General features: G+C 41.7%; 1 protein-coding gene across 2 annotated transcripts in view; it reads left to right on the top strand.

Annotated features, from left to right (window-relative positions):
* The first annotated feature begins 1,424 nt into the window (after positions 1-1,424).
* The window catches only part of deptor (DEP domain containing MTOR-interacting protein), a 35,684-nt gene continuing 22,720 nt past the window's right edge, over positions 1,425-14,388 (top strand). Inside the window, exons 1-4 of one of the 2 annotated variants that reach the window (XM_069693248.1) lie at positions 1,425-1,788; positions 2,074-2,163; positions 7,331-7,509; positions 7,942-8,065. In XM_069693248.1, the coding sequence (XP_069549349.1) occupies positions 1,775-1,788; positions 2,074-2,163; positions 7,331-7,509; positions 7,942-8,065 (407 nt within the window). In that variant the 5' untranslated portion in view covers positions 1,425-1,774. Of the gene's footprint in view, positions 1,789-2,070; positions 2,164-7,330; positions 7,510-7,941; positions 8,066-14,388 lie in introns of both variants that reach the window. The other variant, XM_069693247.1, reaches the window with a different exon arrangement.

The following is a 14,388-nucleotide window of genomic DNA, read 5'->3' as shown; positions in this document are numbered from 1 at the left end:
ACACACACACACACACACACAGTTGTGTAGCCAATGATGACTTCATCTGTCCTGGGTGGAAGCGCTGGTTTTATGTTCACAGACTCCACAGAATAGTGACATTAAATTCAGAGTTGTCTTGTATATTAAAATCCTGTGCTGTTCTGCTTTTAACTGCATTGATCTGAATGGTGTTAGACTAATAGGCCTACTGTATGCAGTTTGTTTCGTTGGGTATCGATTACTCTCTAAAAGCATGATTTTAGGTTGAGAAAAGGATTACTTTGTTTGCATAAGATTAGCTGGTCTAACACAGAGATAACACTCTTCTCTCTGGACATGTTTCAACTAATTTTACATGTTTGACACATTGAGCAACACATGTAGGCAGCCTGCATGTCTGTGCTCTTGTATTTGTGCAGCTACAGCCTGCTCACATGTTGGGAGGATCATTGGATGTCCATTGTTGTTATGATTTTGTAATCAATATATGGGAGTCAATTAGGAGTATTAAAATCACAATCACAAGGGAATTGATAGTTGAGTTAGACTTTTTTTGGCTACAAGGAATAAAGTTTTATATCACAAATATGGCCAGTATTGTTTAATGTAGTGTTTTTTTTTAATTTTTTTATTATTGGACGTTGCACCCTTTCGATTTGTATTGTTTTTACTTTAAAGTGTTGTGTCTTTCTTTTGTATAGGTCATTTAATTTCCATCTTATTTAACTATATGATGCAGACTTGGCACAACATTTGCATTGTGGGACAGATGTAATATTTGTGGAGGTGAATTGTCACTGAGAAAATCCTATTTTGTTTTTCTCAGAGTAGATTCAGTCAGGAGTCAGGAATTAATTCACATTGTGTAAATAAAAGGCCACTCTAAATGATCACATTTAAGCAGTTTTGAAAGAAAAAAAAAAATCAGCCTCATAGCCTCAGTGGGTGGAAACTTGTTCTCATTTGATCCAAAATAGATTGAAAGGTGGGCAGCAAGAAGGAAAACAGTCAATCTCACCTTCCCAGTTATATAGTTACATTACAAATATTTTTATATTCTATACTTATAGAGCTAAATAAGGTGGAAACGTCCCCTTCTTGGAGTTAACAAGATTATCAACACAATTTAGACTTCAGTCTGTTCAGAAAAGCTTGACATTGATGGTTGACAGTTACAAATTACCCTGCCTGCTTTACATATAAAAAAAAAAGGTAAAGTTAAAAATTGTAGACACTCTATTCCATAATTAATTACTGCTATAAGCACATCTTAATGTCCCACCAGTCCCACCGCTCGTTCCTCCCAGAGGCAGGCGGTACATGAATCGAGCGCACCCACGCGCCTCTGTAACCCCGCCCCTCCGGTTAACTCCCCCAGTGACGACAGCAGAGTCCTCCCAATGCGGGGGCTGCTCTGAGATAGGCTCTGGCTTGCACCGTGGTGGAAACGTGCGCTCAGCCCGTGTGGTGGTGTGTCGGTGACAAACAAACCCAGCAGGTGAACGGGAGAGTGCTGTTTTCTCCAAACCTGTGCAACCGAAGAGCGCCAGATCAATGGGGGGGATTCACACAAAGACTGCTGCATTAATGAGCATGTGAAGAGACATTCCGTGGAGGTTTTCGAGAAATTGAATGTGGACGGTTTCCGATGGGGCTGCTGGCGCACTGAGGCGCTGCCCGGACTTCTGTCACTTCTGACTCCCGTGTGTTGGTGCATATGTCCCCTGGGATGGAACAATCGTCTTCCTGATTCATCAAAGGAATAATTGACCAACTCTTCTTTTTGCTCTCCATGGTGCTTGAAAGGTAAGCAAAAAAAAAAAAACACCCAAAAACTCGAGGTGCCAGTGTATTGTTTATCCTCTGAGATCATTACCGCGTGGATGCCTGCATGCCTTTTGTTTTTCAGTGCAGTCTCTATTCTTTCTGTATGTTTGCCAGCTAAAAAAAAAAAAAAAAAGCTACTGGTGCACATTTTTACTCAAAATATAAGGCTGATCATGCATTTCCCCAGTGCAGAGTGATGTCTTTGTGTGTGTGTGGCTGTTTGGCCACAAAACCACCCCTGGTGTGTGCCCCTTGTGTCAGCAGGGAGATGGACGGGATCGGGAACACCATGCAGAAGAAGGCTGCAGAACTGGAGCGGCTGGCCGAGGTGCTCGTCACCGGAGAGCAGCTGAGGTATGTCCGGATTCACGACCCCGCCGACTCCGTGTGCTGTCGGCTGTAGGGCACACCTTGTTGTTTGAAGTATTATTGTCAAGATCTTCTACAAACTGACACATTTATAGTATGAAGCAATACATGCAATTCTTAGTAAACCCCATATGAATATAACAACAAAAAAAAATTGTCGTTGCTTTCATGCTCAATCCTTCCTGCTTTTGTGGTCCTGAAGAACAAGGACATGATAGGGCATGACACACTTAATGAGAGAAGTGGGCGTTGCAGGCTGTTAGACAGTAGGTTAATGACCGTGCATGTAGATCCTCTCCCTCATTACAAACAGGCACATGCAGGCAGTTTCAGCCCCACTGCAGCATGCACAGCCAAACAAAGACATCTACGCGTGCACAGCCCTGCTCGTGCACACTGCTGCTCCTCACCTACTCTCATCTCTACATTCTGCAAGATCCTCTTTTGCTTTACTGTTTTGGTGAAGTGCATTTGTGTTGCGCCACTAATACAGTGGCCATTGAGCCTGCACAGAGGATGATGAACCTACTAACTCCATGCCATGATCATGCCCCGCCCATTTATCCAAGCAGGGAATTGTACCGAGAACTCTGGCAGTGTTGATGATATGCTGCACCCTTCGACCTGTGTACCCTTTGTATGAGAAAAGCTCCATAACCCCGGTGGAGTTCACCGCCTCGTGCCCCCCAGCAATACATAAAAGCCCAGCATTTGAAGGATGGCACCAATAACTGGAATTTCAGCCCCCTACTGAACTACGAGCAAAATATAGGCAACTGAGTATTTTTTTTTTTCCCAGCTGAGTGTGAAAAACGGAGTTAGATCTTTTGCTATTTTTTTGAAGAAGCACACTTTGTAACATTGTTGTGCTCTGAAGAACCATAAAAAGGGAATAAAGTCATCTCCTTAAGAGATTAATAGTTTGCCTCTTCAGTGTACTCTTTTCCCCAGAGTGTGTTTCCCTGTTCATCATTGTATGCTGTGTGTTGGTGTCCTTGGCACAGCTGTACAGGGAGGCTGCCAGCTGGCAGCGTGGCTGGTGTCAGTGAACGGTTGGTTGGGGTGGCTGTCCTCTGAGACGCTGCTGTTCTGGGCGAAAGGACTCGAGGTTGCAACACACTAGGCGTGCTCTCTGTCTCTATATCTGCTTGTATCTGCCTCCTCTGCAGACATTCTGTCAGTCAATCTACCACTTTGGTCCAGACTGAAATATCACAACTATTTGATGAACTGCCATGAAATCTGCTACGGACATCTGCAGCCCCCACAGGATGAAGTCTATTGTCTTTGGTGTCACCATGACTTTTCTTCTAGAGCCACAGTGAGGCTGATATTTTTTTTATTTTGAGTTAACTGTCTCACTGGTGATGGACTGCCATGAACCTTCACAAACATTTATGAATTTCACTATTCACCGTCATCAGGTCAGAATTTTAATTTGTCCAAAACGTTGCTTTCTGATTGGATGAAACCTTGGGAATGGTCGTGATTTTCACATCTTTGAAAAGTCATGAAATCAAAATAAAAAGTCAATAGTTTATGTCTATCATCTTGTCTCAATATATATATATATAATCTTATGTCGCCTGCAATTTCATGTCGCTTGGATGAGTCTGGGAACAGCATCATGACTTTAAACAAGCCAGAGGAAGAGCTGCACTCTGTTTTTTTCCATTGTTAGAAAAATTACTCGGAGGCTTGGTTCAAAATCAAACACATCGGACATTTATTCTTGCAAGAAGGAGCAACTACGTGCACCCTCAAAGAGAGGTGTCCAGCAATGCTCCCAGATCTCCGTAGGGCAGCTTTCATACAGTGTGACAAATAGTTGACATTCACCCCCATTCCCTTTGTATCTGCTTTCGTATGGTAATACTGAGTTGGTTGTAGGTCACAAGATAAGGACACAAGGGAGTCGTCAATTAGATGCGGAAAGTAAAACAAAAGGAATCACTTGCAAATAAAAGAGAAAACGAAGAGGCTTTTCGGAGCCTACTTGACAAGAGACTTTCTGGAGCCACAATGCAAATAAGAGAGAGGAAACAAAAGAAACTTTTCGGAGCCTATTTGACAAGAGACTTTCTGGAGCCACAATGCAAACAAGAGCAAGAAACAAATATTTGTTTTCATCATCCATTATAGCGGTTTTATTTTTGTATGTTTTGTTTTCTCTATGGACCCTCTTGTGGGTCCAAAATAAAGTTTAAATATATATTTTCCCTGTTTTTCCACCGGCGTCTGATATTAACGTGTCACTATTGCCAGAAGATGGCAGTATTGCGCCTAAAAGCTTTTTGGCAACTACCGAAGAAGTTACTACCAAGTGTGTCGGTTGTACGTGCGTGGAGCAGTGAAATCAGATGCAACAGCCAGAGAGGAAAAACATGAAAAGCCAGTTTTGTGAAAATAAAGCACAGGGCAAAGTCTGGCAGGAAAACTAGCATCAGCATACAGCAAGCTATGATGAGTCATTTTAGAGAAACTCGCCGATCAGACGGTCCAATCACAGATCAACAATCAATGCTACCAGCCCAGCTGTCACCAGATGAAGCAAGTTCATGTTACACACGCAGAGCAGAAAACGGTCCTCGTCCCAAAGATAATGGCTAAAGACATACTTTGGCGAAGTTTGATAGCATTTGTTGAGCCCGAGTTTAGAGCATTAATGGGGCTCCCTGCCTCTCGTTGTGTTTGTGTGCGCGCCGAAACGGGAGGTGGTGGGGGGTAGGAGAGGTGAGTCTCTCAATCATGGTCGAATAAATTCCAGTGAATAGTATTTTTGCTTCAAATACCCGTCCCTAATACATGTCACTGGACAGAACATAGTACACATTATACTTAATCAGTATCAGCATGTTGCATTGTCATCTTGAGCATGTTTAAATGCAGATATTTGCTTTTAACTCAATAATGCTGTAGCTGTCTCACTTGGCTGCTACTGTAACTCTTACCTTTGTTTCTCTGTACAGTTTGAAGACTCCCTTGACAGTTCAATGACTTGATATTCTCAGTGTTTTACCTAGACGGTGTGATTTAGCCTTGTACTTTGATAGCTCACACCAAAAAGGATGATCTAAGAGACAGAGAAAGTCAATTTCATTTTATTGAGCAGCAGTGTCCTTGAGGATCAAATGAGACCTGATATGAAACACATCTGATATCAAAGCAGGTGTCCACACCTCTGTTTGTTCATTTTTATCACGAGTGAAGCTCATGGAGCATGAATGACACGGTTCCTGATACTGATAACAGCACACTGGGTGGTTTTTAATTTTTTTTTATATATCTTACTGCACATTTGCGTCTCATCATGTCTACTGCTTGCGTCTCAGCAGATCTGTTTCAGGCACAGGACGTAAAAATAGACAGAGGCGGCTATCATGGCACAGAGGCACATGCAGCTGCTGTAGTGAGTCTCGTGACCAGTTCATAGTGTGAATAGAGAGTTTGTTGCACCATGGCAGAGTTTGATGGAGGGCGAGGGTTCACAAATGTTTTCAGCCTGGGACTCGGCATACTGGGAGCCAGAGAGATTTTCAGAAATACTCCTGCCTGTCATTGTTTGATTCGACGCAGATTTAAGAACCGAGTTGGCTTACAGCTTCTTTTGAATCATTTTACAGGTACATTAGACTGAAACTCTCCAAAGCTGTGCGAAGAGAGAGGATTATGTTTGGCCTGCTTGGATGTAAAGTGTCTATGTTGTTCAGCTGAATTTGTTTGCCCTTCTCCAGTCTTGGCAGAATAGTCGGGCCGACTTGGGCTGTCATTGCTAATCCGGAGTGATACTAGCCAGCTGCACACCGACTCAGCATGGAGTGGAACCAGCTAGCTGCAGGAAGCTTGGCTGAGGCTGGAGTGTGCTGTTTCACAGTATGCAGGTTCAGGTGGAGGTCACTGTAATGATGGGAAACCAGCATCGAGGCTGTCTATAGAAGCATGAAAGCTTTATCGTGCCACCATGTGATATTGTCACATTATAAATCCCTGCAGACTGTTTAAAAAAACAGACATTCACCTTAACTCTAAAGGACTGATTTGCTCGATCTTTTTTTGTAAACCAACATTTGACCTTGTATGTCGAGATTATTAAACCATGTTTTTTTTTTTTTTTTTTTTACTTTTGAAGATTATTTATCTTAAAGACTCATATTATATGCATCTCACTTAGTTAAGGGAAACACAAAATAGACAGCAAGCTTTAAAGGTCCCATATTTGACACTTTTTTTGGTGTTTTATTTGCAGTCTATATATCCATAGGAAGATATTTTTGCGGTTTTAAGTTAAAATAAAAATAAACCTTTCAATGTAGTTTTACATCTCTTCTTTTAAGCTTCTCTCTGGAGCTCTACAAGAACAGGCTGTTCTGTGTCTATGTCTTTCAGGCGCATTGATATCAGTGACAGTCTCCTTCTCAATGACGCACGCTCAGGCCAATCAGAGGTTTCTCTTCCTCTTTTTGTCTTTTGACAGTATGACTGCTCAGGGTTTTCTCAAGGTTGGACAGTGGGCCGTGCTGAGAGCAGATATGACATGAGCGTGAGTTTGTGACATCACAATTTTACAGAAGTATAAACAGCTCAATCGCCGAATGCAGACTCTGTTAATTTCTCATTGGAGTGAGGGTTTTGACACTTTGACAGTATTCATAGACCTTATAAGGAATCTGAATTCATACAATATGGGACCTTTTAAAAAGGAGAAATAGTTATATATTATATATACATATTGCATATTGTCCTCTGTGCCACAGAGATCCATTGTTGCCCCAAAACTATTAAAAACATCATTCAAACACAAGACAATTCGAAGGGCTTTACAGAAGCTTAAAAATACATTAAAAATAACTGTAGGATGAATAAAGTAAAAATCTAATCTAGTAAAAAACATTTTTTAGAAATTAAAATTGTATTTAGAAGACAATATCCTTGTCTACTCTAGTCTATCTAGTCTACACCACCAGGGATCAGCCCAGGCCCCCAATCCGGCCTGTCACCTTGTTTATAATGCACCTCAAACCTGATGTTTATCCTGGGTGGAGGGCCCACAGGGTGCAACACGTTCTTTCATTTTAATGAGCACTCACTCCAGAAAAACAACAAAACCATGGTCCTCATCTAATTCTCTTTTCCTCTGGTTGCTCGTGTCCAGACTGCGGCTCCATGAGGCGAAGGTGATCAAGGATCGGCGGCACCACCTTCGAACTTACCCGAACTGCTTTGTAGCCAAGGAGCTCATTGATTGGCTGATCGAACACAAGGAGGCCTCAGACCGAGACACGGCCATCAAGATCATGCAGAAACTTCTAGACCAGAGCATCATTCACCATGGTGAGACTCAGCCGTGTGTGTGTGTGTGTGAGTGAGTGAGTGAGTGAGTGTGTGTGCGCGTCCAGTTTGTCATGTGTGTACTTTCCCTCTCTTTTCCACTTTCTATTACAGCAAGGGTCTCTCTCCCTCTCTTGCTCTCTCTATTTCTTTCTTGACATTTTCTGGGAACAAGCAGCGCCTCTTAATGGATGGTTCTCCATTGCTCCTGTCCAGTTTGTCTCTCTAGCTACTTCCCATCTAACTGGACACACAGAGAGAGGAGAAGGCTTCCTACTTCTCTTTAGTTAATGTTTAGACATAGCCAACTTAACTGAGCTGTAGATTAATTCAGTACTGATGTCTAGATTTTAGCGATTGCTCTTCCTGTTCTGGCTCTATGTCTCCCATGTTTTTCTCCCACTGCTGTGTAATTCCTGCACGATGTGTTTTCAGTGTGCGACGAGCACCGTGAGTTCAAAGACATGAAGCTGTTCTATCGCTTCAGAAAGGACGACGGCACGTTCCCGTTGGACAGTGAAGCCAAGGTCTTCATGAGGGGGCAGAGGATCTATGAAAAGTATGGACATACACAAGCACCGGCACACACACACACACACACACACACACACACACACACACACACACACACACACACACACACACACACACACACACACACACACACACACACACACACACACACACACACATCCAATCAATGTTCTTCATGGTGTTGCTCTGAGAAGGAAGATTTTCTCTTTTACCTTTTGACTGGAGCTGTAAAGGAATAGTTTGACATTTGGGAAAACATGCATCTTTTCTTTCTTGCCAAGGGTTAGACGAGAGGATTGGTACCACTCTTACATACAGTATATAAAGCTACAGGCTGCAGCAGGTTAGCTTCACTGAGAATAAAGATTGGAAACAGTCTGACTGTCTCTGTCCAAAGGGAACACAATCGGTTACTAATTAAAGAATGAATAATAGTGTAAAAATGAACTTTTGCCGTGAACAGGGGTTAATGTGCTGGATGGTTATGTTTTGGCTGAGGGTTCCAGGTAGAAGTTACTGAGATGATCAGTGAGCTTTACAGGTGTATAGAGGCTGATGTTGGGCCAAGCTAGCCCATTCCTCTTTGATAGTCTTCATGCTGAGCTAACCGACTGCTGCCACGGTCAACGACGTTGCAGCCCGACTTCAAGTCGCAGCCCTCTGAGCAGGAAGCCTGGAGCTTAGGTGGAGTTGGTAGGGGACACAGGGTCATCCGAGTGGAAGCGAGGCCCGACTACGGCACGTTTTTACGTCGGCCCCTGCCTGCTGCAGCCTCTACCGGGGGAAGTCTGCAGACGTGGGCGGCAAGAGGCCCAGGCAGCGGACTCGTGTCCCTCTGGAAACCCTCGTGAAAGCCACAGGAAGAGCAATGGATGGCAACATCTTTGCCGTGAGCCACCGAAAGTGGACTGGGCGAATGACCCTCGGCAGTCCAGAGACAAAAGAGAGCGTACTGACAGAATTTCATGTCACATGCAGCCCGAGACATGATAATGGTCTCAATCCCTTCATCTGACTTTTGACAAGAAGGCAACGTTCCCAAAATATTAATCTTTTCACCTAAAGTAATACATAAATTAGATCTGATGTGGTAAAAAGGTAGTGGCTGATGCATAGCTGGAGTGTCTCATTTCTTAAACATACTTACGACAAATAAATTCAACATGATGTTGTATTATAAAACATACACAATAAAGGAATACACCCAAACCTAAACTTGCAATCAGCTTTAAAGAGTTACTTTGTCATAAAGTGTATTGTGGTATGTTATTGAATGATATACTCCACATTCCCGCAGGCGTATCCTTCCATTACCTCTGTGATTGGTTTCCTGTGATGCACTGATGTAAATACGACGTGTTTCCTTAATGGGACTGGTGAAGCCTGCTGATTTGATGAGCATTGACTTTGAAATCTGATGATGCCATTTAAAACTTTTAGAGCTTCATGGCCACTTGACAATCTACAGCGCATCCCATCTATGTATTTCCTGCCTTGCTTCTCTTTGTTAGTGCTGTTCTCCTCAGCATGCTGATTGAGTACATCAGAAATACCACCACAAGTCAGTAATGGAGAATTTGTTTTGCTGGTTAATTGGATTCTGTTAAATTAGAGTGATGTGAATTGAGCTCGGCTGTTTCTTCTTTTTTTTTTTTTTTGATAAAAGCCTGCAGGAGGAGGAAAATTAGAGGATTTTGGAAGCATCTTAACAAGAGATGACTCATAGCAGTTTGTTCAGAGATGGGCTCTGTTTAGAGGAGGGCACCATGATGGGACTCATGTCATCAACTTTCTACCTATGATATTGTTTTTCCCAATACTGATGAGACAAGTAATTGCTAGAAAAACACCAAAGTCTTCCTCTGTGTGCCTCCACCTCTTTCTGTTGCTGGTGTATCAGTGGTATCTCTTATGATTTTGGATTTACGTATTTTAGTTTCTGCGCCAACCGAACACAGCAGCAAACTGTTATATGCCTCTCTAACATGTACACAGTGACACACACTTATAAACAGAGATCTATTTTTCTTCACACAATCGCTGAGTCGTTGCATAAGAGAAAGAAGGGGAGACATCTGTCATCTCAGCTCTCAAAGCTGTGTGTTTACGTAATCACCATGGCGCGCGCACACACACACACACACACACACACACACACACACACACACACACACACACACACACACACACACACACACACACACACACACACACACACACACACACACACACACACACACACACACACACTAAAGCTTACACTGGTGGTTGCTTTCTTGTGAACCAGATTTGCTTCACAGCCACACTTAAGGCACAAATAACACAAATAACAGTCCTTCACCATAAAAAACACCAGTCATGTCTCGTGCCTCATTGCAAAGTGCGAACATCAACCATTCAGGGAAAATTGTTGTTCCTGCTTCCTGTTTTCACAACACTACAACAATGTCTGATTTTATTCTATAGTGAGTAGTTTGCTCACCAAAACACTGCACAGATTAAGTCGGTGATATTGTTTTACTAGGTTTTAGAATACACAGGACACACCACACCCCAACAATTTTTTTTGTTTTGTTTTTACCTGCCTTGTTTGACATATCCTGGGACGTGTTGGTCCTCATTGTCAACCAAAAGATAGTGTTGCCAGTCTCATAACAAAGAGTGAATTTAACCATGACTGATGTGGTTGTACATTAGACTGTCCTTTACTGAATAGATCTGTGTACATGCTAAACCTCCCACCATACGGTACATACTGCATGGCCATACATTATGTTACATAAAGTACAATTCCCTTCAGCCATCTCTTTCCATTGCAAAAATAAACAGCCTGCCTCACACGTGCATTGATCTCAGATACCTGTTGATTGTCAAAACAACATTAACAAAGTCCAATAAACAAACTACAGAAAGAAGTTGTTTTGACAGCAGTTCCTAAGCAACAGAGTTAGGCAGAGAGGAGAATTTAAAACATAGTTCACCGTGTGTGTGTGGGGGAGGGGGGGAGAGACTCTGTAGACTTCATACACATGATTTAGTCTTGCTGATATTAAACTAAAAAAAAAAATAAAAAAAACACTTTTGAATAGATTAATCCATCTGACCGTGTGGTTGAGCAGGACGTCTTCTTATTACAGGGAGGGCGGTTTAATCCCGAGCTCATTCTGTCCACATGTTAAAACAATATATGTAGTGCAGCTACTTTATTTAATCCTTATTTATCTGGGATAGATTCACTCAGCATTCTCTACGTTCACATCTGCAGTCAATGGTCCAGTATTTGTGGCTTCACTGGAGCAGCCATGTATTATGTGCCTTGGTGAAGGACACCTCAGCAGTAGCAGCAGTTAGAAAGGTTGAAGCTTTGCTAAAACATTTACCTGAAATGCAATTTATGGACAATCTGTCCATGTGCTCTACTTTTGTTATAATCTGTGTGCACATGTCTTTATTGTATGGCTGATTGCTACATCAGTGTGAACTTAAGCATGTGTGATTATTATTGTGAGAGTGGTAGAGGCCGACAATGCTGTTTGTCGATTCCACAGGACTCTTCAAGGCTAGAAAACACCTCGGTTTAAAACAACAAAGGCTGTTTTTCATTCCCCAGGCTGCCCTGTAGTCTGACCTTTTGTCAGCGTCTTGGAACCACAGTCCTTAAAGGACCGTACTGGTGGTTTTGCAACGGAAAAAATGGTGTATATTTTATGTTACTACTGGCCAGTTTTTCTGCATTCCAGACATCCATCACACTTAACCACTGTTCTGCTTTGCTTCTGTCGGATACATTCATACAATACATGCAGCTACATTGAGATTAACAACAGAACCTTTCGTTCCTAAACATACTAATGCAATGTTATAACTGATAGGGGCTAACCTTTTACATGACTAACTGGTGACTGGTGTTATATCGTTGTTGTTTTTTTGGCAAAAAGGAGAAGGTCATAATAATGCTAATGATTTATACAAGGTTAATAACAAAGCACATTTTAACATTAATATCAAACATTTCAGGTCTAAAGCTTGATTATAATGGTGCTGATGTGTACTGAAATCCCTGAGTAGTAAGTAAGGCTCATTAATCATTTGTTTTTCCATCAGGTATCAGTGAGGAGCCTTTGGAGGCTGTAACTGAGACTAAAGACTAGAAATAAAACTAATTTGATTTTATATGTCATTAAGGCTTGTTAACAGTCTGTGTCGTCGGTACAGGCTGTGTCATGGAAATACATACAGTAGGATTCGTTTAGCTGAGAAGTAGCTACAACGCAGCTAAAAGGGAATCATAAAGTCATGTTTGCATGAATATTATGAGATAGCAACAAATTTATTCATACTCTGTAAATAGGGGCTCTAGGCCAGAAACTTGAACCGCTGCTGAGACCAAACCCACAAGCAAACTAACCTAAACAAGAAAGATATAACACAGTATAATCATATACTATAATAAGGACAAGTTGCATCTATACAAATCAGTATCTCATATTTAGAATAATGCAACTTTTCTTTGTACTTTGGCACATTTAACTGTTTTATTGACCTGTGCATACATACCAGATCTACCTGTAAATACACTGTTGTGCACCGTGTATTTTGAATATTTATACTTCTGTACTTTTTAACTCTACCTCAGCTCTACTTCGAAATGAGCTATATTTAGTAATCACTTCGACTCTGCATTAAATAATTAAACTCAAAACCTAATCAAATCTTTACATTCAGCTTTTTCTGTTCCTGCTTTGCAGCAGCTTGCTTACTGTATAGTGATCTTACTTGCCCCTAAAAGGCCCCTTAAAGCAGCATTATTTGTTTTAAGATTTGTTGTACGGCTGTAGAGTCATCATTGTTCCACCTTCATGCAAGACCAACTGTGAGATCAGGGAAAAGCCTGGTTATCCTACAACCACACCTCACTGGACACCACTCAGGCTCAGTTAGCTATGCTGACTGAGCAACTGCTCTGAGTGCATATACAGGTCATGGGAGCTCCAGTTGTCCCACTTTAAGTTAGCATGATCCATTTATATACCATATGTGTAGTCTCAGGTAATGAATAATGCAGAGTGTTACTCAAGTTGCCATTATTCAAAGCTCAGAGTACAGTACTTTGAGTGAATCACTTTGAGCTAGCGTACCATGATCTGTTGACTTAGCGTGTTTAAATGGATTAAAAGGCATCGTGTACACAGTCGGGTCTCATGGAACATTATATTCTCTTCTTTCAATGTTTGTATTATGATGCCCGCTGCTAATTTGGGCCGTAGCAGTTCTGCTGAAGCTCCAATCCATCAACATGTGACATGCAAACCAGTCACGTGTTCTGTCGTGTGTTGACTTGACATGACTGGAAGACTTGAGCAGTTGTGGCTGTGCACCTTGGACCAGTTTTATGTTCTATTTTTGACTCAAATCAGGGTTGAAATTCGAGGAACACAGGGTGACCCTGGGACCGAGTTTAACGACAGTATTATAGTTTTTACTCTTGAACTGTGAGTGGGCAGCTTTCTCATCATCAGTCGTAGTTGAATGAACCTTACTAAGAGGACAGTCCAGGCCAAAAGGACTCTCGATCAGAGAGAAGGCTTTTTACAAGCTGCACCTGATTTAGGTTTCCTACAGCTTCATTTCATTTATTAGCGTCCCCATTTAGCTTAACCAACACAAAATCTGTTCTTCTGGGCACTAATGGCTTGGGCACAAATATTCTGTATTCAATAAGATATCAATTTGTCTCCTCCTTTATGTATAAACAATAAGTGGCTTTTCTATGTCACCCCAAACCTGCCTGCTACATGCATCATATTTATAGTCTTATGAATTATCCATGCACACAAAGTCTTTACAAAAGAGTTTAAAATTGTGGTAAATACACATGTTTGCTTACCTACGGACAGTTAAAGGAGAACCTTGATACCAACCTCCATTGATAACATTAAACCCTACAGCCAGTAGCTTAGCTAAGCATGAAGGCAGGAAGTGGATTACCATGGGATAACAGTTTCCCTACCAGCACATCTGAAGCTCATTAGTTAACATGCTATACATTGATTGTTTAATCCAAACAAATTTGAAGTGTAAAAATGACAATTTACCTTTTTAAATTGGCTTATGTGCCACATTTCCTGGCTGGCAGCAGTTACTAGGCAAGTAGTGGAGACCCTGGGATTGTACGGGACTCTAGAGGTGCTGGTGATCAGATGTTTGTACCTGTGGACAAAGCCATGCTAAATTGTTTCCCCATTTTCCAGTCCTTATGTAAACCATTTCTTGACTGATCTGGTGGAAATTCATAGAAACAGTCTCCTCTGTAGTTAAATTAATACAGTTTTAGAGATTCTCTGTTCA

Source organism: Brachyistius frenatus, unplaced genomic scaffold (genome assembly GCF_029030835.1).
Source record: "Brachyistius frenatus isolate BFR_SWC_R1_liver_20210118 unplaced genomic scaffold, ASM2903083v1 Contig_14, whole genome shotgun sequence".
Taxonomy (NCBI): Eukaryota; Metazoa; Chordata; class Actinopteri; family Embiotocidae; genus Brachyistius; species Brachyistius frenatus.
Note: the sequence above shows the minus strand (reverse complement) of the source record. Positions and strands in the feature narration are given on the sequence as shown.